At 42.8% G+C, this 26,235-nt stretch overlaps 1 protein-coding gene across 5 annotated transcripts in view; it reads right to left on the bottom strand.

Moving 5' to 3' along the window:
* CCDC91 (coiled-coil domain containing 91) overlaps positions 1–26,235 on the bottom strand; it is a 98,829-nt gene that overhangs the window by 67,843 nt on the left and 4,751 nt on the right. For 3 of the 5 annotated variants that reach the window (XR_014026947.1, XR_014026948.1, XR_014026949.1), the window contains 6 exons: positions 22,384–22,460; positions 17,364–17,406; positions 14,959–15,040; positions 11,163–11,287; positions 9,636–9,803; positions 8,607–8,711 (listed from right to left, as the gene is read on the bottom strand). Coding sequence is in view for 2 of the 5 variants with exons in the window: in XM_081331330.1 (XP_081187456.1) it covers positions 8,607–8,711; positions 9,636–9,803; positions 11,163–11,287; positions 14,959–15,040; positions 17,364–17,393 (510 nt within the window). In the remaining 3 variants the exon portion in view is untranslated. Of the gene's footprint in view, positions 1–8,606; positions 8,712–9,635; positions 9,804–11,162; positions 11,288–14,958; positions 15,041–17,363; positions 17,407–22,383; positions 22,489–26,235 lie in introns of those variants that run through there. The other 2 variants (XM_081331330.1, XM_081331331.1) reach the window with 2 other exon arrangements.

The raw sequence follows: 26,235 nt of genomic DNA, 5'->3' as shown, positions 1-26,235 counted from the left end.
CAGCCTATTGTTAAAAACTTTTTATTAACCGTTTAGCTCTTAATTTGGGGGAACAGGGGAAATATTTAATGTTTCTGTCATTCATCCAGGATTTTTCATGCTTTACAAAACTCCCTCCCGTCTGTCCCCTTAACGATTATTAAGGGGGGAAAATAGAAATATTTAAATAAAGGCCTGGAGACTAAAACATATGAAGAACGGCTGCAAGACTTGGGTTTGGCCTGTCTAAAGAAAAGAAGAAATAGGGAAGACATGATAGCAGCGTTCCAGTATTTGAGGGGCTGCCACAAGGAAGAAGAGGGGGTCAAGCTATTCTCCAAAGCACCTGAAGGCAGGACGAGAAACAACGGATGGAAACTAATCAAGGAGAGAAGCAACCTAGAACTAAGGAGGAACTTCCTGACAGTGAGGACAACTAACCAGTGGAACAGCTTGCCACCAGAAATCGTGGGTGCTCCATCACTGGAGGTTTTTAAGGAGACTGGACAGTCACTTGTCTGAAATGGTATAGGTTCTCCTGCTTGAGCAGGGGGCTGGACTAGAAGACCTCCAAGGTCCCTTCCAGCTCTATTCTATTCTATTCTATTCTATTCTATTCTATTCTATTCTATTCTATTCTATTCTATTCTATTCTATTCTATTCTATTCTATTCTATTCCTAGTCTAGTCTAGTCTAGTCTAGTCTAGTCTAGTCTAAAGGCCCAGATATGATATTTATACCGACGCCAACATGTGTGCAGAGGAATCCGTTAGGAAAAATGCTGCAAAATGCATGTTCTAAGCAGCAACTTCTCTGTAGGACCTACTAGGAAATTGGACCTGGAAGAACAAAGAATTATAGGTTTGAAAAGTACGTTTGAGATCTTCTAGTCCAACCCGCTGCTCAGGCAGGAAATCCTATACCATTTCAGACCAATGGTTGTCCAGTCTCCTCTTAAAAACCTCCAGTGTTGGAGCATTCACCGCTTCTGGAGGCAGGTAGTTCCACTGGTTAATCGTTCTAACTGTCAGGAAGTTTCTCCTTAGTTCCAGGTTGCTTCTCTCTTTAATGATCATCTACCTGCTATTTCTTTTTCCCGTCCTCAGATGCTTTGGAGAACAGATCGATCCCCTCATCTTTGTGACAGCTCCTCAAGTGCTGGAGGTTGGACGAGAAGGTCCCTTCCAATTATGTTATTCTGTTAAAGGGTGTGAAAAATTTAGAAGTTGTGGATGGTTCATCACTGGAGGCTTTTTAAGAAGAGACTGGACAGCCAGTTGTCTGGAATGGTATAGGGCAGGCGTAGGCAACCTCGGCTCTTTTATGACTCACGGACTTCAACTCTATGCTGACTCAGGAATTCTGGGAGTTGAAGTCCGTGAGTCATAAAAGAGCCGAGGTTGCCTACCCCTGGTATAGGGTCTCCTGCTCAAATAGGGGATAGGACTAGAAGACCTCCAAGGTCCCTTCCAACTATGCTATTCTATGTTCTATGGACCTTTGGCAATTCTCAGTAATTGAAGTTCCATCCTGTTATTCATTCTTCTTTCCCACAGTTGTTTTTTTTTCATGAAAGCATAACCCATGTCTTTTCATGCTTATCACGATAATCTTACATTTTCATCTCTGGTTTATTATTTTACAGAGAAAAGCACAGTGTCTGACCAAAAAAAGCCCATGTATTTAGCTTTAAGAAAACATAATTCTAGGCATTATAACCAACTCTTCATTTCTATGAGAGTTTATTTTAAAGGGCACAACGTAACTTGAAATTTAAGATTAAACGCCTCCCTGGAATAAAAAAAAGAACTAAGCTCTGCTTTAAGTTTTATCATCAATTTTATAGTGGTTTTTAAGCTATAATCTAATTTTACTCATTATGATTCTCGCTTGAGGAAGCCTCTGAAATAATTGCATCCATCTTGAAATTGTTAATATCCAAACGTTTATGGAAGAATAAATACATTTCTATACTTAGAAGACTGAGTCAGAATATTACTGAAACGTTTAAGTGTCTAGACATCTAATCCTTCAGCTACTATTCAGTAACCCCAAACTGGAAGACACGAGATCCTGGCCACCATAGATGCAAGAGAGAAAAGGCAAAGTCTGGGGCCAGGATGAGCATAAATCTTCAGTCTCCATCTCAAAAGAGTAATATGGAGCAGACTGTTTTCTGAAAAAGATGAGTATCATCTATTCACTGAACAAACCAGTTTTCTTGTGGTGGGTTAATCTAGAGGGGCTGCAGCAATTAACAGAATAACAGAGTTGGGAGGGACCTCGGAGGTCATCTAGTCCAACTCCCTGCTCAGGTAGGAAACCCTATACCATTTCAGACAAATGGCTGTCCAGTCTCTTCTTAAAAACTTCCAGTGTTGGAGCATTCACCACTTCTGGAGGCAGGTAGTTCCACTGGTTAATTGTTCAAACTGTCAGGAAATTTATCCTTAGTTCTAGGTTGCTTCTCTCTTTGGTTAGTTTCCATCTGTTGCTTCTTGTCCTGCCTTCAGATGCTTTGGAGAATAGCTTGACTCCCTCTTCTTTGGGGCCACCCCTGAGATATTGGAAGACCGCTATCATGTCACCCCTATTCCTTCTCTTTAGACTAGCCATGCGCAGTTCCGGTAATTGTTTTTTATATGTTTTAGCCTCCAGTCCTCTGATCATCTTTGTTGCTCTTCTCTGTACTCTTTTTAGAGTCTCAACATCTTTTTTACATCATGGTGACCAAAACTGGATGCAGGATTCCAAGTGTGGCCTTACCAAGGCCTTGTAAAGTGGTATTAACACTTCATGTGATCTTGATTCTATCCCTCTGTTCATGCAGCCCAGCACTGTGTTGGCTTTTTTGGCATTACGTCTTGTGATTTTTATGACAGGTTGCTCAAAGGTTGCATTTCACTTCTAATGCCCTTCCCAAGAAGAGGTTGCTCTCTCTAAAGTAGTATGTCTCAACATTAGCAACTTGAAGGTCTGTGGACTTCCCCCAGCCATTAAGCTGGCTGCAGAATTCTGGGAATTGAAGTCCATGCATTTTTAAGTTGCTCTGCTCTAAAGTGGGATCCAGGCATTCAAGAGTTACAATGCTATCTGGCCTATAAGGTTGCTTCAAGGATCACAGATCTTCCTTCCCAAGGCCAGACAGGCCATCCTCCAAGACCTTCTTTGACCGTCTCCACCTTTTACTGCCCTAATGGCAGAAGAATGGGGTCAGTTTTATCTGAACACCCGTTGATAACAAAATGAACTAAAGCAGGGGTCTTCAAACTTGGCCCTTTTATGACTTGTGGACTTCAACTCCCAGAATTCCACAAGTCATAAAAAGGGCCAAGTTTGAAGACCCCTGAACTAAACTCAGGCCAAACAGGCCAACTGGTAGGGTCGCTTTATGTTATTCTGATCCGTTTTATTCAATTCCACTCTCGCTGGTTGAGCAACTTCACAGTTCCGAGTGGTTCAAAGAACAATGTTGTAGAGCAGGGGTCTTCAAACTTGGCCCTTTTATGACTTGTGGACTTCAGCTCCCAGAATTCCTCAGCCAGCATGCCTGGCTGAGGAATTCTGGGAGTTGAAGTCCACAAGTCATAAAAGGGCCAAGTTTGAAGACCCCTGTTGTAGAGTTAAAAAAATGTAAAAAAAAAGGTGGGGGGGACGAAGAATTGACAGCGGAGCCCTTGCAGAAAAACTGAAGGGAAATAGGCAAGAGGGTATTATCATAAACATAAAATCTCTCCAAATAAACAGCCAAAACCCACTTTAGTGACTAAAAAAGTACATTTCCACCCACTGGCACAGCTTAATTCCAAGCTCTTCCTTAATTTGTCAATAGTCCAGGAATCTCATCTACAAATTCACAGGCAGATACAGTAGATTTTTAACACTATTTTTCATTATTCAGGTTCTGTCTCCTCCATGTCTGCGCCCAAAACCAACCTAAATATTTTGTTAGAAGATGGTATTTAACAGGATGCAAGTCATATTACTTTTAAAAAAGAAAACCACATACATTTTCTAGTGTTTTTCCTCAGAGAAATCACCTACCTCCAAGACACACACCCAAGCCACCTTGCCCAGCAACTTGTATTCAGATCTACCAACCTACAGAGATCATCCTACATACTTCAATTATTAAGGACCAATCTAGATGTTCCAGACTCAGAGTAACTGAGTTGGGAGGGACCTTGGAGGACATCTAGTCCAACCTCCAGCTCATGCAGGAGACCCGATTCAGACAAATGGGTGTCCAATTTTCCCTTGAAAACCCTCCAGCGACAGAGCACCCACAGCTTCTGAAGGCAAGTCGTTTCGCTGGTTGATTGTTCTTACTGTCAGGAAATTTCTGACAGGAACCTAGAAATTAGTTCTAGATTGCTTCTCTCCTTGATTGGTTTCCATCCATTCTTTCTTGTCCCGCCTTCAGGTACTCTGGAGAATAAGTTGACCCCCCCTCTTCTTTGTGGCAGCCCCTCAAATATTGGAGGACTGCTATCATGCCAATCCTAGTCCTTCTTTTCACTAGACTAGACATAACCCACAGGTCTGCAACCCGCGGCTCCGGAGCCGCATGCGGCTCTTTCAGCAGTCTCCTGCGGCTCCCAGTCCTCTGCCATGTGCAGTCCAAAAAAAAAAAGTGGGACTAAAATAGTTCAACCAATCAATTCAAATATGCAGGGTAGGTGCATATCTCGCCTTGGCTCCACTATTCAGTCAAACCCTGTTCTGTGCATGCGTGCATGTACACGCATGCGCACGCATTTTTTGCGGCTCCCAGTTTTTCCGGTTCCGAGCGGCTCTTTCACTGTTTCAGGTTGCTGACCCCTGACATAGCCAATTCCCGCAATTGTTCTTCTTTCTTTTTTTTTAGCCTCCAGCCCTCAAATTATCTTTGCTGCTCTTTTCTGCACTCTTTCCAGAGTCTCAACATCTTTTTTGTAACATGGCGACTATGGGTGATGACAGCAGAGCCCCTTTTCAAAACATGCGTCTTTTGGAATCATACTCACAACCCTGAATAAAACACTCCACCAATCCTTCATCATTCATGGCTTCCCCTCCTTTTCACTTCAGGAAGAGACTTTTCATTCCATCTTTATTGCCGCCTCAGGATCAAGAATTCAGACTCCTATAATTGGGAGCAAGATAGGTTTGGAACTCAACAGAGAAGCTGCTCCATCAAGTTCACCTCTCAAATTTTTCTCAAGTTAGTATTTAATGTGAAGGAATGACTTCTCAAGAACAGCATTAAACAGTGTTTTGCTGATTGAAGATTTAGCGGCATACTAAAAGTTGCATTATACTCTCCCATTATACTCTTCAATAAAGAGGAATGAACACTTGTTTGGAGAAAGGGGGATTTGGTCATCATGATGTAAAAAAGATGTTGAGACTCTAGAAAGAGTGCAGAGAAGAGCAAATGGAGACTAAAACATACCAAGAAAGGTTACTGGAATTGGGTATGTCTACTTTAATGAAGAGAAGGATGAGGGGGGACATGATAGCAGGGTTCCAGTATCTCAGGGGCTGCCCCAAAGAAGAGGGAGTCAAGCTATTCTCCAAAGCACCTGAAGGCAGGACAAGAAGCAACGGATGGAAACTAGTCAAGGAGAAAAGCAGCCTGGAACTAAGGAGAAACTTCCTGACAGTGAGGACAATTAACCAGTGGAACAACCTGCCTCCAGAAGTTGTGAATGCTCCAACACTGGAAGTTTTTAAGAAGAGACTGGACAGCCATTTGTCTGAAATGGTATAGGGTTTCCTGTCTGAGCAGGGGGTTGGACTAGATGACCTCCAAGGTCCCTTCCAACATCATCATCATCATCATTATTATTATTCAAGTTTACTTCAAGTTGATTCAATTTGATTTATTTGACTTGATTTGAAACTATTTTATTTCTGATACATTACTATCACGTATCTAAAAAGAAGTTAACTTGGTTTTAATTATTTTTGCTTTTGACAACAGTGTGGTTGTTCCAATTAATTAGAGGATATACTTTTTTTGCAATGACCTCAGACAGGTGACTTTTAATAGTTATTTATATGTGATCAGTTACATAAATTTTAAAATGGTAAGTCATAATCTTTATTTAATTGGTGACTCTTCACCTGTCACTCCAATTACTATCTTGACAGAATATATATTTTTAATATGCGAAATTCTCTTCCTGCAGTAGTTCTTTCTCTCTCCTGATCCAATCCCTATTTTGTGTTCACTACAGAGTGATTGGAAGCTTCGAAATTTTGCTGCTCTCCAGTTCCTTTGAATACCTTAACCTCTCCCACACAAACATACATTAAAACTTTGTCTATAGGGTCACTTCGTAACTGAATCCCTGAGTTTGAGATTGTTCAGAAGAATGAAAGCCAAGGCTATTTTTATCCTAAATGTCAGCAGTGATGATGCTCTTCTGAATCACTTCTTACCATTGTTTCCTAATTACCACTGGGACGGAGTGAATTGTAACGAGGATTCTTCCAGCTTTAAGATATGGGGGGAAAAATAAAAGAAAAAATAGAGCGGTGGCAGGAGTATAAAGACACATTTCAGCCTTCAAAATCAAATCCAGGATTTGTGTTTAATTCCAAAAACGGTTGCCAACTCTAAAAGAAAATACTGTAACTATGTTTGAGAGAGAAGACCAAACCACATTAAGTTGCATTGTTTTTCAAGAACACGATCTTGCTGAGAATCTAAATATATACACATCTATCGGTTTGGGAACGGATTTGACAAGTGAAAAATTATAATTGAAGTTTTCCAATGCTCGTTCTGGGAGATGCAAGTGGACTATGCAAGCATATAGTAAATATCGGAGACCATAAAGCTGGAGGAAGCACGCGTGACTAATGCCTGTCGGAAGGAGCCTCACCTGTGCAACTTACACCTGAGAAGGATTCGGGAGTAACTTCCCACTCTGACTTTCCTCTTACACGGTTTGGGGGTGCTGCATGAAACATTTGCTGATCTTGGTTAAAAACTAGTTAAAGCGACTTTTCTTACATGTTCCTTTGGCCCATGAGAACTTGTTCCACCACAATTCATTGGCTAAGCTTCCAGAAAATCCCAAGAGCTTTTGCCCTTTATACTAATTGTGAGGTTCCCAAAGACTCACAGTACCTACAGATTCATCTGGAAAAATACCAAGTCCCTGATTCATGTTGATTTTTCTCTTACTTATGCAGTACCAAAGCCAGCTGTTTTCGCTGAATGAAGTTGCTGACAAGCTGTACAGCTGTACTTTTCAGCTTGCTTGCTGTGTGGCCACAGGTGCTGGTCCTAACGCCAGAGAAGGCAAAAACCAACATGGTACCTAGAACGGGACCCAGTGAAGAGGGCCAAACATCCTGTTTCCATGAAGAAAACAAGCAACGGAAGCCCTAACAGTTTGATTCCCTTATTCACCTGGACCCAAGCTTCATTCTGAACACAAGAACAGGATAAGATCCTTAGCAGTGAAGGTTCCTTGGAGTTTAAACTAGGTTAAGGTAGGAGCTTTGAATAAATCTTTCAATTAAAAGCAATCTCTCTGTCATGGCTCTGCTGCGACAACTTTCTGAGATGGATCCCTGGTGCTCTCTGAGACTGGTTACTTTCCTGCAGATGTTTCATTACCCAAACTAGGTAACATCCTTTGTGCCAGAAGAGAATAGGGTTTGCGGAATGATGGAGGAGGAATGAATGAACCTTTATTGTCAAAGTACAACCATGTATACAAACATTGAGATTGGCTGAGCCTCCCTTCATGCCCCCACCCCCAACTCACAGAGACACAAACCCTCCATCTTATTACACCAAGTGAGCTAACTGCACAACACACCGGCCTCGCAAGTCAATCATACATAAAATTATAAAATTCTTTCCCATTCAAGAGGCTGACAGCCCATGGATAAAAGCTGTTCTTCAGCCTGTTGGTATGGCTGGCTGTACTCCTGTATCTCCTACTTGGTGGTAGGAGAGTAAAGAGATACCAACCAGGGTGTGACTCTGGGGTCCTTAGTGCTCTCTGAGCTTGCTGGTTTTCTTGCAGACGTTTCATTACCCAAACTAGGTAACATCATCAGTGCTAGAAGGGAGTAGGGATTGTGGAATGATGATGGAGGAGGAGGAGGAGGAGGAGGAGGACTGTGGGGTCCTTGGTGCTCTCTGAGCTTGCTGGTTTTCTTGCAGACGTTTCATTACCCAACTAGGTAACATCATCAGTGCATTGAAATGTCTGCAAGAAAACAAGCACGCTCAGAGATCCCTCATTTCAACCCTGAGCTACAAATACTCTTGTTTATTGATACGGCTCCATCTTCATATTTCTCATTTTTAGTTTTTCTTTTCTTTTTCTGTATCAGGATGTTTGTCCCAATACACATTTTTAAGTGCTCAACTGAGCGATGAGATTTTAAAAATGGACGTATAAACACAATAAACATACAGAAAGGTTACAACCAGCAGAAATGGCTAGATAAACTGAATAACAGACACTATTCAAAATAGCTCTACCCCCCCCCCCCTTAGTTCTTTTTTTAAACAGATGCATTTTCTTTTCTATTTCTATCGTTCTTTATGGTTAGGCCTATAAACTAACAGAGCAATCCAGAACGTCCTCAGGGGATACAAATCTTAAAACATTACCTGGAGCTTGTCGTATATATCCTTATGTGAAATTAATTTATCTTCTTTTTCTTTCATGTAATTGGTTTCCAAAGTCCTGTGTTTTTCCAAAAGCTCTTCTAACTCCTAAAAAAAATTAGCTTGTATTAAAACATCTCTCTTTTATAATTGTCAACTACACTTGCCACTCAGGGTCCAACTTACACAACAGAATACAAAATAATACAATTGGAAAGGAGGTTCCTAGTCTCCTACTCCAACCCTCTGCTCGAGCAGGAGATCCTATGCCATCTCAGACAAGGTATCGTCCAGTCTCATCTTAAAAACTTCCAGTGTTGGAGCAGCCACAACTTCTGGAGGCAGGTAGTTCCACTGGTTAATTGTTCTCACTGTCAGGAAGTTTCTCCTTAGTTCTAGGTTGCTTCTCTCCTTGATGAGTTCCCATCCGTTGCTTCTTGTCCTGCCTTCAGGCGCTTTGGAGAATAGCTTGACCCCCTCGTCTGTGACCACCCCTCAAATATTAAAAGACTGCTATCATGTTACTCCATATCTTTGTTAGACTAGAAATACTCAGTTCCCACAACCATTCAGTGTATGCTTTAGCCCCCAGTCCCCTAGTCATCCTTGTTGCTCTTCTCTGCACTCTTTCTAGAGTCTCAACGCCTGTTTTGTATCGTGGTGACCAAACCTCGGTGCAATATTTCAAATGTGGTCCTTGCAGTGCAACATAAAGCAGTACTAACACTTCACATGATCTTAATACTATCCTTCTGTTGATGCAGCCTAGGACTTCATTGGCTTTTGGGGCAGCTGCACCTCACAGCTGGCTCATACTTAAATAGTTATTCTCTAGGACAGGGGTCTTCAAACTTGGCCCTTTTATGACTTATGGATTTCAACTCCCAGAATTCGTCAGCCAGGCACACGCCAGGCCTGGCTGAGGAATTCTGGGAGTTGAAGTCCACAAGTCATAAAAGGACCATCGTTCCCCACCCCTGCTTAACAACCACACAGCCCTGAATGGGAGTTTCTGTAGACTTGTAGCTATACCTTTTTTATTCTAGCTTTTTCTTCATCTGCCATTTGAAGTTTACTTTCCAGAGCTGAAAGGGTTTGTTGAAAATGCTTTTCAGAATCATTTCGCCTTAATCTTGTATCAGCTTCGTCATAACTGGCAGATGCTCTTTTTGGATTCTCAGTCAACGGAGGATCAATTGACTGTTTTATGGAAGACACAAAACAGTGAGATGTAGAGATGTAAAGATTTAATCATGTGACGCTTAAACACAGAGGTAGCCCTAGACAAACAATCACTTGTTTAGCGGCTGTCGGATGTTACAACGGCATTGAAAAATGTGACTTAGGACCAATTCTTACACTTAACGACTATCCCAGCATCCCCACAATCCTGTGATCAAAATTTGGGCAATTGGCAGCCGGCATGTATTTACAACAGTTGCAGCATCCTGAAGTCGTTGCCGTTCCAGTTAGTTTCCAACAAGCAGAAGCTGGATTGGCTTAATAGCAACTGCAGTGATCTGCTTAACAAGCATGAGAAATCAAATACAAAACTGTGTATGACTCAGAACATCAACCTCACCTAGCATCCCAATTAGAGTCGTAAATCAAGGACTAACTGTATTCCTGACTGTATAGATCTGAAAATAGGCACACGTTGATCTTTCTCAGAAGCATCTACTAAATTACCCATCTAAAGAACCATCCCATTGTCAGGCCTAGTTAGTTTTTTAGCCTGATATTTCTCCATCCCTAATTTTCATCATAGCATTTTTCCAATCTCAAAAAAAAAGCAAAAAGCAAAATAGTCAAGAAATTTCCTCTTTAAAGGGGAAATAGCTTATTCCACATTTAATTCCTTACCCTATTTCTTAAACTACACTTTGATTTCCAATAATCCTGTATGTGAAAGGAAATGTTTTAGATCACTTTAGATACACTAAAATCTGAGTTTTAATCCTGACAACCGGGTTTGGAGGCAACAATATCTCTGGCAAGACATTCAGATCGTTGCACTTTATGCAAGATTACTTCTAAGGAAGTCCGATTAATCCACAGTGATCTACTACATCAGGGGTCTGCAAACTTGGCCCTTTTATGACTTGTGGACTTCAACTCCCAGAATTCCTCAGCCAGGCATGGGAGTTGAAGTCCGCAAGTCATAAAAGGGCCAAGTTTGAAGACCCCTGCCCTATGCCATTTTGGACAAATGGCTGTCCAGTCTCTTCTTAAAAACTTCCAGTGTTGGAGCACCCACAACTTCCAGAGGCAAGCTCTTCCCCTGATTAATTAATTCACACACCTTCTCTCGGGAAATTTCTCCTTAGTTGCAGATTGGATCTTCTTCTGATAACCTTCCATCCATTGCTTTTTGTTCTGCCTTCAGCTGCTTTGGAGAATAAATTGAGCCCTTCTCCTCTGGCACAGTCCCTCAAGTACTGGAAGACAGCTATCATACCACCCCCTCGTCCTTCTCTACTTACAATTTATTTACAACCGTGGATTCTGTTTCAAAAGTATTGTTGCGTGCATTAAAAATCATCATAAAATCATTTTTACCTGCTCTTTAAGATCAGCTGCAGTTAAAGTATTGGGTGGCGGTTGAGTGTCTGTTGGGACATCATCTGGAGCCTGTTTCAAAAGCAGCCCGGCAGAAGCTGTCGGTGGTACAATAATTCCAGGCACTATTTGTTGAAAACAAGGAAGAGAAAGGAATGCAAGTGAAAGGAAAAGAAATTTCAATAGACATCTGTTTTTAAAAGTTTGTATCTTTCTGCGAAGCTAAAAATAAGGACTTGGTGTGCTAGCCAAAAACAATCGACAAATTACCATGAATTACCATAAAAACAAAACACAAATTTGCTTAGTGTGTGTGTGTTTATCTTTTTTTAACAAAATAGTAGCAATTCTCATAAGTTTTCCTGTTGTAAGAGCATAAGAGCAAACAAACGCCATGAGTGAAACTTTCAAATTGTTCTAATTGTGCAAGAGAGTAGAATAAATATTGCTTTGTAAAAATAATTGTCCGATTTTTAAGGGTAAACGATCTTAATTGATGCACACACACACACACACACACACACACACACACACACACAAATATAGGTTATGGAAACAAAATAATTGTATAGCAAGAATTCAATGTTTTTGCAGTTATGCTGATTTGGAAAACGGCTTAGGCAGTTATGTATGCCAAACAGATATTGCTTAATTTGCGTCTGTCTACTCTGCACAAACTGGAGTGAATTTGCACACTGTCTAGTTTTCTGCACACCCAATACAGAGAGGAGGATAAAATTGCAGATGGTAAATCCATAGATCAAATCTCCACTCCTTCTCGAAAATCAAATACCGTATATACTTGAGTATAAGCCGACTCGAGTATAAGCCGAGACCCCTAATTTTACCCCCCAAAACTGGGAAAAGTTCTTGACTCAAGTATAAGCCGAGGCTGGGATCCACCGAGTGGCTTTCAGCACTGGAGAAAATGCAAAATCGCTCGAGACCAAACTCGAAGGAATCAGCTGCCGGTGGGAGCGAGGCGATCCGTGCGGTCCCGTGACAGCCAGTCGGGCAAGCAACGCGAAGAGCGGCAGGGCTTTATTTTTGCACTGTGGAGCTCCCCCTCCCCCTCCTCCCAAACTCCCCCTCTCTCCCCCTTCCCCCCACTTCCCAGAGCTGAATACAGGGTATTAACCGGCGGCGGAGGCTTGCAGAACGGCGGATCGAGCCTCTGTCGCCGGCGGCTGGATCCGCGCTCCGCAAGCCTCTGCCGCCAGCGGAGGCTGGATCCGTGCTCCACAAGCCTCTGCCGCCGGCTGGATCCGTGCTCCACAAGCCTCTGCCGCCGGCTGGATCCGCGCTCCGCAAGCCTCTGCCGCTGGCGGAGGCTGGATCCGCGCTCCGCAAGCCTCTGCCGCCGGCGGAGGCTGGATCCGTGCTCCACAAGCCTCTGCCGCAAGCCTCTGCCGCCGGCGGTTCCAGCCTCCGCCGGCGGCAGAGGCTTGCGGAGCGCGGATCCAGCCGGCGGCAGAGGCTTGCGGAGCGCGGATCCACCCTCCGCCGGCGGCAGAGGCTTGCGGAGCGCGGATCCAGTGGGGGGGAAAAGCCCTTTAGCAGGATTTGCCTGCATGTCTCAAGTGCTACCTAATGTGCTTTCAGCCTCAGTCGGCCACTCCACATTGTAATCACGAAGGTAGCTCTCTAACGGAAAGGGAAGGGAAGGGAAGGGAAGGGAAGGAAAGAAAAGGAAAGGTAAGGAAAGGAAAGGAAAGGAAAGGAAAGGAAAGGAAAGGAAAGGAAAGGAAAGGAAAGGAAAGGAAAGGAAAGGAAAGCCCACCATCTCTCCTCTGTCGCTCGCTCTCGCCGCTCCAGCCCTGGCAAGCCAAAGAGACGAAAGGCCCCGAGCGATAGGAAGGGGATCTCTGCCCTAGAGCGGGAGGGGGGAGGGAAAGGGGGGGGAGGAAAGGCCCGATCGCTTTGTGTTGAGCTGGTTCAGCTCAGCCGGACTAGGCGGGGCTGCAGCTCCCAGCTGATGCCGCTGCCGCCATCCAAGTCCGGCCGGCAAGAACTTTTTTTCTCCCCACCCCGCAGTGACGAGTAAAGCGCGACTTACTTCCTCCTCCATGCCCACGTCGCCTTCTCGCCCAACAATCCCAAGTAAGGGGCGGCCTCAGAAAGGGGCTCTAACTTTCCCCTACCGCTCGAACTTATCTTGGAGAGGAAGGCAAAATCGGGAGAGGGAAGAAGAGCGAGGACTGGAGCAGCGCTTGCCCGGCTTCTCTCCCCTGCAGGGAGCGGCGGGGTCGGTTCCGCCTCCACCATGTTCTCTCTCGAGAGCCTTGTCCCACCCGCAAAACGCCAGCGCCACCGCCGCCGCCCCCTTCCTAGCCAGCCCTCAGCCGCTTCACAAGCACCCGTTGCCGGCCCAGTTCTATCAGACCCGCGCGGCGCCGCACGTACTCCGTTTACACGGCCCCCGTACTTCCCCCACACGTCCCTTCTCCCGCCTCCTTCCCATAACGGCCTCTACCTACCGGACGGCGCCTCAGCTCCCCGTGTCCGCCGCCGCTGCCGCCGCCACCCTGACCAAACCCTCTCTGCCTGCGCGCGCCCTCCCTCCCTCCCTCCCTCCTTCCTCTCTGTCTCTAGCTGGGCGAGGCTTCCAGCCGTCGCCGTGACGCTGCACGCCCAGCTTCTCTCTGATTTCCCTGGCCCAGTCCAGTGATGCTTGAGAGGAAAAAAAAAGCGAGCGGGCGGGCGAGGGGGGGAGGGAAAGGCGAGAATGACCGCTTTGTGTTACCTGCCATGAAACCAGTCCTTGCAGGCGTCGCACTCTATCATGAAGCGGGTTACATCGTAGGGCAGCCAGGCAGCGGAAAGAAGCAGGCAGGCAGGGCGCGGAGGTCCGGAGACCTGCCAACGTTTGGGGAGGTTTGGGGAGGTGCGCGCGCACCTCCCCAAACCTCCCCAAACTTCGGCAGGTCTCCGGACGGCGGCGGCTTGGGAGAGGTGCGCGCGATCCCGGAAGCACCGAAGCCTCGGCCGCGCGCAAGTCCTCGGTAAGTTCTTTTTTTTTTGTTCACTGGAGTATAAGCCGAAGTGGATTTTTTCAGCCCAAAAAGTGGGCTGAAAAATTCGGCTTATACTCAAGTATATACGGTATCTAATTCTTGACTCTTTCTCCACTAAACAACATCTCACTAAGTTGTTCACAACATCTCACAAAACTGTTCTAAAGATTATTCGGGAAGGCATCTTGAGAACCCAAGACAAATACTATGTAATGTTATAGTATTTGGGGAAAATGTACTGTAATAACCCTTATTATAAGCCAGTACGGGTTGGAAACATTAAAGCGTTTGTAAGCTTGAGAATTTCACTTCTGAAATGTTCAAGATGATTGAACTCACTTCTCTGGCCAAGGGATTATTCCAATCAGTAAAGACCAGCAAAGCGTCTGTGGAGTCTTTTAGAAATGGACTAAAAATCAAAACATCTTTTTCAAGCTGGGAAATAAACTAATCTATCTCCATCATAGTGTATATGTCTGTGTATCTGAGTATGACATAAAAGGAAGGACTAACGTATCTTCATGTCAGGCGCAAACTGTCAGGACCACACATTAAGATTTTCTGCCCAAGCTTAGGCACAAGAATCTGGTCAGCTAATGGTCAGCACTAAATTAGAGCTAGATTAGAGTTAACGGATGTCAAAAGAGGCTGGATTTCGCTTGTGGGAATGTAATGACTCCAGACTGATTTCTCTCTTGACACTGCCCCCAGTAGTCAGAAAAGCCCGTAAGAACCCACCCACACACACACACACACACAAAATTACCAGTATTTCTCTATACCTGTGGAAAAGGCTGCCCAAGGAATAGCAGGAGACGTTGTCTGAGGTTCACCGTTTCCATCTTTTAAAAAAATTTCTGCAGCCTAAAAGTGCAAGGCACATATTGTTCAGCTAGGCACAAGATTTTCTTCAATGCTCATTATTAATCTGAAGAATTTCCAAGCAGTTCTGAAGCCCAGCTTGGTGTCCATGGCTCCAATGCGCACACTTCCGTGGGGAGCACCACGAGACAAATGGGCATGACAATTTATTTAATCGTACCTGGATTGAACTAAATCAAATCTAGTTGTTGTTGTTGTTGTTGTTGTTTTTCCCCCCGGCAGACTATTTACGTTTTGCAATGAAGCCATACATGCGGCCTCCGGCTGTGAAGATGCTAGTCATGGCACCATTTTTATATTTATTTATTTATTTTATTTTAATTCCATTTATATCCCGCCCTTCTCCGAAGACTCAGGGCGGCTTACAAGCTTAGCAGTAGCCTTCATTCTATGTATATGCCTGCTTATTAGGGCTTTCACACACACCCCAAGCGGCATTTTTACAAAGTCAGCTTAATTGCCCCCAACAATCTGGGTCCTCATTTGACCTACCTGGGAAGGATGGAAGGCTGAGTCAACCTTGAGCCTGGTGGGACTCGAACCTGCACTAATTGCAGGCAGCTGGTGTTACTTAAGGAGGCATTAGCCCACTGCTCCACCAAGGCTCTGATTTTGGTACGAAGGCATTTTCATGCTATTTCAACTTTCACTAAGATTGCAGTTTGGCTGATCTTGTACTCCCTGTATTTTTTTTAAGGAGCTTGTTCATCAATAATGTGACGCTAGAGAAAAACAGTCACATCAAAAACTGTCTGGCCCCTTCAACAAATGAATTATATAGTACAGTATAGCACAGGGGTAGGCCAGCTTGGCTCTTTTATGACTCATGGACTTCAACTCCCAGAATTCCTGAGCCATCTGGCTCAGGAATTCCGGGAGTTGAGGTCCATGAGTCATAAAAGAGCCAAGTTTGCCTACCCCTGAGCTAGGCGTAGGCCACTTTATGACTCGTGGACTTCAACTCCCAGAATTCCTGAGCCAGCCATGCTGAGGGGAAAAGGAGAGGTTTCCAAGCTGAGCCGTGCTGGCTCAGGAATTCTGGGAGTTGAAGTCCACGAGTCATAAAAGAGCCAAGGTTGCCTACCCCTGGTATAGCACATAATCCAATACTGTAACACCTTCCACCTCTGTTTTACTACTTAGTTACAGAATAGAGTTGAAAGGGACCTTGGAGGTCTTCTAGTCCAACCCTCTGCTCAAGCAGGAGGATGTATCTCTTTTTAAAAACCTCCAGTGTTGGAGGATTCACAATTTCTGGAGGCAAGATCTTCCACTGATTAATTAATAGAATAACAGAGTTGGAAGGGAGCTCGGAGGTCTTCTAGTCCAACCCCCTACTCAAGCAGGAGACCCTATACCATTTCAGACAAATGGCTGTCCAGTCTCTTCTTAGAAACCTCCATTGACGGAGCACCCACAACTTCTGGAGGCAAGGAGTTCCACTGGTTAATTGTTCTCACTGTCAGGAAGTTTCTCCTTAATTCTAGGCTGCATCTCTCCTTGATTACCAGCGTGTGAGCATTTGAAAGCGCCCTGTTACTTTACCCTGATTGGCTTTTTATTTATGCCAAAAATATTTTCTTTCCATATTATATAAAAATGTGAAGTTTGGCATAACTTTATATTAAACATTGGCCCAATGGTCAGGAAATTCGCTCCCCTGGCATGGCTTTCCCAACCAGTATAAACCAGCTTCCTGTATTCCTAACTTTTGGCACTCTGTTAGGAAAAAGAGGGGGGGTAGAGATGAAATGCCACCCCCACACACACACCAAAAAAAATTAGCACCGGTCAAACAGGATTTCAACTTCCCTCTGCTGCCCGACTCTGAAGAGGGACTTAGGCAGAACTCCTTCAAGGGAATAACTACCATATCCGGATGCAGAAGTCCGGGATTCTGACACTTTTAAAACACAAGAATTTGGTAAAGAGGGGAAATAAATATAAGCTAGTTTCAAACGCTGCGAAAGCAATCACTTGCTAAAGATTCCCGAGACGTGATCAACATTGATACACTTCAGTTCTGAACATTTAGAGAAATTTTACCGCTTGATATTCAAAGAAGTAATAGAATATCCCAGGGCATTTCAAGTGCAAACTGTGTTTTCTTGCCCGTCTTAGCAACTCGTAAATCCATAACAAGTTACATAAATTAGAATCTGACACATTACAGGTGACGGAATAAAATTTACACAAATCATTTACACAGAGCGATCGATTGCCATGCTTTCAAACTCTGAGTGCTACATAGCTTTCATTATTGAAAATATCAGTGGCGAACACTTAAATATTTTTACTTCCATACCTCAAATCCTCCAAAGTAGTCATCATCCATTTTTCAGGAATACCTAGAGAACAACACACAGTTAAGAGTTAATGTCTCCTCCCTACTTGCAATTTATTTTCTTTTATATATTATAAATTTACAACAGAACTATTTTGACTGGACTATTACAGTTGCCTTCAAAATCTAGATTTAGTAGTTAGTAATTAATAATTAATATTTAGTAGTTAGTAATTAATAATTAAGGGACGCGGTGGCTCAGTGGGTTAGGACGCTGAGCTTGTCGATCGGAAGGTCGGCAGTTTGGCGGGTCGAATCCCGAGTGCCGCGTAGCAGAGTGAGCGCCTGTTACTCGTCCCAGCTTCTGCCCACCTAGCAGTTCGAAAGCACGTAAAAAATGCAAGTAGAAAAATAGGGACCACTCCGGTGGGAAGGTAACAGCATTCCGTGCGCCTTTGGCGTCTAGTCATGCCGGCCACATGACCACGGAGATGTCCTCGGACAAGCGCTGGCTCTTCGGCTATGAAACGGAGATGAGCACCGGCCCCTAGAGTTGGAAACGACTAGCACGCATGTGCGGGGGAACCTTTACCTTTACCTTTTTAATTAATAATTACTAATGAAGCACAGAATTGGGGGCAAATAGAGGGACCGGTTACATCCTATGAACATTGCCTTCTCACTGGTTTTTTTTTAAAATCAAACCCTCAATAAAAATATATTGCTTTTTTTAAAAAAAGAAAAAATATATTGCTTTTTTAAAAAAAAGAAAAATCAGGGCACTTAGGATGGGTTTAGTAGGTTGAATGAAAAATGCAGGAGGGACACCCCTTCCCTCTTCACCTACATAGTCACTAAATGAAAGTTTGCAAGTCAAGGATTATGCGTTTCTTTGGTTGCAAACAAAATGTAAATACTTCCTGAATTCAGCTTGGCTGGTGGTGAGTGGATGTATGCTCCATAGGTTGTAGAAAGTGACTGGATAACTACTACCTATTGGGTCAACCTATACTACTGGTTGTGGCTGTGGAAAAAAAATACCTACAGTGCCTTCTGCCCTTGCAGGAATGGCAGGATGCAAATCTAGTGAAGAAACTGCCTAATTTGGAAGCCTATCCACCAGTTAAGGAAAACAGATAACGGTTTGCAAAATTTTGGGTAGATTAATAGGGTGAAAAGAACTTTGCTTTCTTATAACAGTTAGCTTGTGTTTATTCATGACTTCTATGGAAGATATATTTAAATAAGCAATTTCCTGCCAGCTTCCAGTTTATACAAACCCAGAAGTATTCCTTCAAAATTCCAGATGTGCACAATGTTTCTCAAAAGAATGCCTAGCCCTTATTTAGCAAATGAAGACAGAGGCTTATTCCTTTTTTTCAGAAACTTAAACTTGATTTGTTAGTTCCCGTGAAATGTATTTTTCACGCTCAAACGCCAAGGGGCTTCAGTGACCGGTGGCCCGCTGCTAGAGACCTCTACAAAGAAGTCAATTGTGGTGATAAGCTTTAGGAAGATAAAGTTAACTCAGACATACATATATGTTACTAACGTAGATTTCCAAATATCAGTAATTTCAAAAAGTGAATTGTTGACTCACTGAAGGTTGGTGAGTTCAGGAGGGGACCTCATTCTCAGCCCTCACCCAAATTAACAAGCAATGGAGCATCCAGAGGGGTTTTCCAATGCCTCTTACTGTGCCCTGATGATGTAACCTAGTTTGGGAATGAAACGTCTGCAAGGAAACCACCAAGGTCAGAGAGCATCGAGGACCCCACAGTCCTCCTCCTCCTCCTCCTCCTCCTCTTCCTCCTCCTCCTCTCCACAAACCCTATTCCCTTCTAGCACTGATAACGTTACCTAGTTTAGTAATGAAACGTCTGCAAGAAAATCACCAAGCTCAGAGAACACTAAGGATCCCACAGTCCTCCTCCTCCTCCTCCTCTTCCTCCTCTCCACAAACCCCACTCCCTTCTAGCACTGATAATGTTCCCTAGTTGGGTAATGAAACATCTGCAAGAAAACCACCAATCTCAGAGAGCACTATGCACCGCTCATGTCAACCTTGAGCGACAAGTATTCTCCTCTATCCGTGCCTCTTAAGTGTTCCACAGCCCTTGAACAGATTATTTAGCCAGGCCGTTCGGAAAAAGAGGCATAAACAGGTGATTAAAAGGCAATACAACTGTACAGCAGCACGCCAGCAGTGTGCCGCAGCTGCCCAAAAAAAGCCAATGCATCAACATCTTAAGCTGCATCAACAGCAGGATTGCCTCAACACAACGACAAGTAATACTACCACTTTACACTTTACATGCTGGTGAGACCATGCTGGGAATATTGTGTCCAGTTCTGGTCACTACAATACAAAAAAAAGACGTTGAGACCCTGGAAAGGGGGCAGAGAAGAACGACCAAGATGACAGAGCCTGGAGGCTAAATTGTATGTATGAGAAATAGTTGAGGGACCTAGATATGTCTAGCCTACCGAAAAGAACAAGTGGGATGGACATGACAGTTCTCTTCCAGTACTTAAGGAGCTGTCACAGAGAAGAAGGGATTGACCTATTCTCTAGAGCGTCAGATGGCAAGTTAAGAAGTAATAGGTGGAAGCTGAGATACAACAATTAAGTAAGGAGAAAATGAGTGCAATTCATGAATGGAATAGCTTGCTCTAGGGTTGTGGATGCTCCATCACTGGAGGGTTTTTTAAATAGACTGAACAATCATTTGACTGGGAAGGTCTCCTGTCTCCTGTCTTGAGTAACAGGTTGGCACAAAAGACCACCGAGGTCCCTTCCAGGCCTATGATTCTGCGGGAAGTCAGCCCCCCCCCAGAGAAGGAAATATTAAAAGGGCAGAAAAATATATTTCCTAAAAGGATCTTAAAGAGGCAGAAAGTAACGCCCAGTTTTTCTTGATAGCCCCAGGTCTCCCAAGCAGAAACCAGCTCTGTAGAGATGCAGAGGTAAATAATCCAGGAAAGTTGGATTATTAAAATCTAAAATCTACATACCCCACCCAAAGTCTAAAACAGGACATAATAGGATTAACTCACAGATGCCAAAGGGATACAGGTCAAAATACATGACACAGGAAATAGCCTCAAACAGGAACAGGAAGCAACTCCCAACAAAAGGCTCAAGAGGGTATAAAAACCCAGTCCCTACATGTGCTCAGCCCTTTTTTTCCTCTCTTTTCTTCCAGAGCCATCTTCCTGTCTGGCTCTCCTCTTCAATAAACTGCAACCTTCTTTCCAAAGCAGTCGCCATGTTGTTTATCCCCGGCTTGAACCATGATGAAGACTTTTCTTTCAACAATTCTATGAGACTATCTCCAAATATTTTTAGGACAGCCACACTGACAGTAGTAAATACACCGACAAATACTGTTTCTCTTTCTTAGAAAAATACTGTTTTCTTCTTGTTGTCCCTACGTCTATGGATTTCACTCTTGAGATGTCGCTTGCTTTAAAAAGAAATTTGCAAAGGTAGATGGAAATGCACAGCTGCCTTTTTTTTTCAAAGTAGGCTAATCTGTAATGTAGATCACCATCCCCATGTCTCCAAAGGGCACAAGATTACAACGAGTGCATTTTTTTTTATTTTAGAGACGAACATGGGAAAAATCAGAACTGCCTAGCATAAAGGAAAGTTACTTCTAGCAAGCGATCCTTCATCCCTTTACCAATTCCAGATGTTCCATAATTATTTACAGCTAGGCTGGCTAAATATAGACCTAAATGTTATTTTGTGCGATCTGACATGCATTAAAAAAAAATCCCCCCAAGACTTTTAATGCTACAATTAATTCTAAGGGATATAAACTACAAGTGAAATAGCTCTCAATGACAGCAAATATTTGCTTATTATAAAGAGCCTTAATAAAGAATTATTGCAGCACGGCAACAAAAGAAAGTTCTCGTTACAAATGTGCCGATTTATACTTCAAAGCTTTTAAGACATTTTTTCCCCATTTCTGAAATATTTTAGGTACGAGAACCACAAGAAATCAACAAGAATTTTTTAAAACCAATCATCGCTCAATCATAGCATGTATATCGTAGCAATACACATTTATTTTTTCTTTTAAAAAAAACACAGAACAGCATTTTTTCCCCTTTATTTTCTCTTTTCTCTATTTTACCAGATCTTAATCTTAAACTTAATTCGCAAAATGTAAACATTCTATCCCAACAACAAGCTACAGCATTAACTCTGAGCTTCTTTCCCTTTTTTTAAAAAAAAGAAATTTAAATTTAAAAAAACGATATCAGAATAAATCTTGAATCGTGCACACACAGGTAGAGCATTTTAAAATATTTCTTTTTCCAAATTGAAAACAACATAAAAAAATCACAGAATTCTGGAACCCTGATTGCTTTCTGAACGGAACAATTAACACTGCAACAAAGAAAGAGAAACACACACGAATTTCTTCCATCTTAGAGCGATGTAAGTTTTCAACGGTGTGATATTTAAGATCCAACATCACAATGTGTATTTTTCTTAGCATGCATTCTTAGCAGTATCGCTAACGTTAAAGAGTCAAGCTTGACACTACCCACTCATTGGTGTGACCTGATTTCCTTTACATACTTATGCACCAGGATAATAGGCAAGTCAACGCAACATCGAAAAAAAGTCCTTTCACAAGTGGTCCCACGTTTCCTGGGTCTAGATAGCTTATGAGATTGGGGATGCAAATCTCTGGGCTGGAAGCCAGAAGGAAGGATAGTTGGAAATTAGAATAGAATAGACCTGGAAGGGACCTTGGAGGTCTTGCAGTCCAGCCCTCTGCCCAATCAGGAAAAACCTACTCCATTTCAGACAAGTGACTGTCCACCATTTCAGACAAGTGACTGGAAATGTATCTGCTGAGGCCACGTTTAGTGAGATTTAAGACCCTAAAAACATTGTAAATACGGGGTCTTTGAGCTCACAAAAAAAGAGACACCACACAACTGCATCAGAGAGTTATTGCAATGCAAATCAATTCACTACTAGCTTGCTCTAGCAACTCCTGACCTGAAGGGAAGGTACCTGTGAAGTCCTGGACTTTTATTTTTCTTTCTTTATTGTTCTTCTCGAACATGTGATCTCAAAGTCTGGATACAAGCCTAGCAAACAAACATATCTGGATTAGGCCCAATCTAGTAGAACAGGTTGAGCTAGTCAAGTCCTGTCCATTACATCATCTCAGTCAATCAGATCACCAACAATTCCTGTTCAGGCAGTTTGCAACTGGCTTCTTCTTACTCAGAACGTGTAGAGCGTTTCCACTGCACTCAGACAAAAAGTGGGGAAAGCGTCATCTTAGAACAGGGGTCTTCAAACCTGGCCCTTTTATGACAAGGCTGGCTGAGGAATTCTGGGAGTTGAAGTCCACAAGTCATCAAAGGGCCATGTTTGAAGACCCCTTGACTTGTGGACTTCAACTCTCAGAATTCCTGAGCCTGAGCATACGGGAACTATGGCCCCTTCATGACTTGTGAACTTCAACTCCCAGAATTCCTCAGCCAGCATGGAAGAACCATGGCCCCTTCATGACTTGTGGACTTCAACTCCCAGAATTCCTCAGCCAAGCACGCGTGCCTGGCTGAGGAATTCTGGGAGTTGAAATCCACAAGTCATAAAAGGGCCAAGTTTGAAGACCCCTGGACTATATAAACAGTATTTAATAGATCAGCTTTCATGTCTGGTCCTCAGAGATTCAGAAGAAGGGGGTTCAGTCCAGATCAAACTAAAGCAGGGAATATAGGAAAAAAATGAAGATCACGAGATAAAAGTGATTGACCTATCCCAAGATATCATCATTATCTCAAGAAACCCCATTCACACCATATCAGAAACCAAGTGGTATGGCTTGTTATTTTCATCAAGTTTCCACAAGTGTTGTTCAATTTCTAGGTCCAGCATAGGCCAAGTAGTAAACCAGGGGTCTTCAAACGTGGCCCTTTTATGACTTGTGGACTTCAACTCCCAGAATTCCTCAGCCAGGCATGGGAGTTGAAGTCCGCAAGTCATAAAAGGGCTGAGTTTGAAGACCCCTGTAGTAAACAGAAGACCACATGATTGCATCAAGGAAGTTCAAGAGCTACAATTCTCTTAAGTCTAAGTGTTTGGGCTGATCAGCAATATGATACCAACATTGTCTCCCCTGATGAGCCACCGCCTTACACAGCACATCCACGAAAGAGACAGGACAAGAAAAACGGCATATCTCTTAGCTATTGCATTACCCTTAAATTGGCAGGCTCTTTGATTATGCAATCTCGAAAGCTGCTGGTCATTTTTCACATTCTTCTTGCTCATGCAGATAATAAAGAGATACTTGTGTGAAATCCTGTGAAGATGAGCAAAATCATGTTTCTGCATCACCCCAAGGTGCTTTTTCAAAAGACAACTGGACTTTCTCTGTTTTTCCTTGAAGATGTTTCACTTCTCATCCAAGAAGGTTCTTCAGTTCTTCAGAACTGAGCCAAGGGGCTGGACTAGAAGACCTCCAGGTCCCTTCCAGCTCTATTCTATTCTGTTCTCTTCTCTTCTCTTCTGATCTGTTCTATTTTCTATTCTCTTCTAATTCTATTCTATTATTCTATTCTATTTTCTATTTTATTTTATTCTATTCTCCATTCTATTTTCTATTCTGTTCTAATTCTATTCTATTCTATTTTCTATTCTAATTCTATTCTATTCTATTTTCTATTCTAATTCTATTATATTCTATTTTCTATTCTATTCTATTTGAGAAGTGAAACGTCTTCAAGGAAAAACAAGGGAAGTCCAGTCCTTTTGAAAAAGCACTTTTCGGACAACCATGACCTGGATGATGGAGAATCCCCATAGATATTTCTACAACACCCTTTACACAAATATGTTCAATAATGTTTTTGTGGATAATTCAGGCTGCCTGCAAACAGAAAACCTGAAGCACCTTTAACCATATGGCAGTGATACCCTCAGGGGTATTAAAAAAATTTGTTAAGAGGAATGACATGCAAATTTTATCTATAAACTTGCTGTTCATGAGCCAGGACCTGCCAGCATAGAAATTTAATCTTGTCAAGTAACGGACACTGTACATGCAAAAAAAAAAACATGTGCTCCACAAAACTCTGAAATAGATGAGCCTGAGTTATAATTTGCTGTCTGCCGAATGAGTTTCCAACACACACTCTTGTCTGCTGTTGTAAAAAGAATTTCCAGTTCCACATCATCTTCTTTACTAAGAAACCCTTCAGATGCTTTGATCAGGAACAGGATGAACTGATCTTCTTGCAACGGACTAATTATCTGAGATGTTCTAATAAATGAAGAGAAGCTCGTCTCACAACCGTTGAACAAAACTGACAGTTTAATTAAGAGGCAATCTAAGTAGGAGGAGAGGGCTTATGCACTCCCCAAAATAGGAAAGTGATTTGCATGCCATGATTACGAAAGTGCTGGAAAAGAAGAAGACATTTCCAGAGAAGTCAGCTGCAGATGGATACCGAGTCAGGGACTTTATGTACAATTAGGGTAGGAAGAGAAAGCTGAAGTCTGCGAGTCTAATAAATTCTCAAGTTTAGCAGAGGCTTACATCTCTTTTCCATTGCTTGATCTTATTGGTTAAATGAAATGCATGAAGAACAGCTACAGGACTTGGGTTTATTTAGCCAGTCTAAAGAAAAGAAGAAACAGGGGTGACATGTTAGCAGTCTTCCAGTATCTGAGGGGCTTCCACAAGGAGGAGGGGGCCAGCTTGTTCACCAAAGCACCAGAGGGAAGGACGAGAAACAACGGTTGGAAACTGACCAAAGAGAGAAGCAACCTGGAATTAAGGAGAAACTTCCTGACAGTTAGGACAATCAACCAGTGGAACAGCTTGCCTCCAGTTGGTGGTCCATCACTGGTTTTTGACAGTCACTTGTCTGAGATGGTATAGGTTCTCCTGCTCGAGCGGGGGGCTGGACTAGAAGACCTCCAAGGTCCCTTCCAGCTCTACTCTACTCTACTCTACTCTACTTACTCTACTCTACTCTACTTTATTCTATTCTATTCTTTGATTCCAGAAAAAGCCTTGATGGCCTCCAAAGAAAGCAAATCAAGGATAGCACCCCAAATTCCTTGATATTTTCTTAGGGGAAATCTGGATGTAGGAAGGCAGTTTGCCGTGACTCAAATCTGCGTATCAAAATAATGCTGCTAGCATCATAATGGAAGCTTCCAACTAAGCAACAATTTTGGTTGGGAGGCAAAATAAGGTTGGCCAAGCCTAAGATAATCTACGCAGTATAAGCACCCGATTAAAAACCCTTCTCAAAATAAAATCTTATTTGTCACCTAATTAGAAAACGAGCTGTACATTGCAGCTTAAAATTCATATTAATCCAGATAGCATTTGATTTAAAAAAAGTCAACTGCATCTGTTAGCACACATATCCCCTAATATGATAAGAGAGCGGGGTGGTTAAGGCGCAAAGCTAGAAAACAGGAGACCATGAGTTCAAATCCTATCTTAGCCGTGAAAGCCAGCTGGAAGACCTCGGGATTTCTCTCAGCCTGACAATCTCACAAAGTTGTCGTTGTAGAGAAAGTGGGAGGAAGGTGTGATGGATATGTTCACCGCTTTGAGTTATTTGTAAAAATAATAAAGGTAAGATGCAAATAAATATATAAAATATGCAACTTGCCCTAAGAAATGACCTTGTTTGATTTTAACATAGAAGGAGACCCTCAAAATTTCTCTATGTTACCTAGCGGCTATTTTGGAAAAAATGACCGTAATGCAATAAATAGAATTGTAAAAAAAAATAAATAAGCCCACAGTAACTTTCCATGCAGTGGGCGGCCATATAAATTTGACTAAAAAATGATTAATGCATTAAAACTCGTGTTATTTATTTACTTCTG

Source organism: Vipera berus (genome assembly GCF_964194415.1).
Source record: "Vipera berus genome assembly, chromosome: 6".
Taxonomy (NCBI): Eukaryota; Metazoa; Chordata; class Lepidosauria; order Squamata; family Viperidae; genus Vipera; species Vipera berus.
Note: the sequence above shows the minus strand (reverse complement) of the source record. Positions and strands in the feature narration are given on the sequence as shown.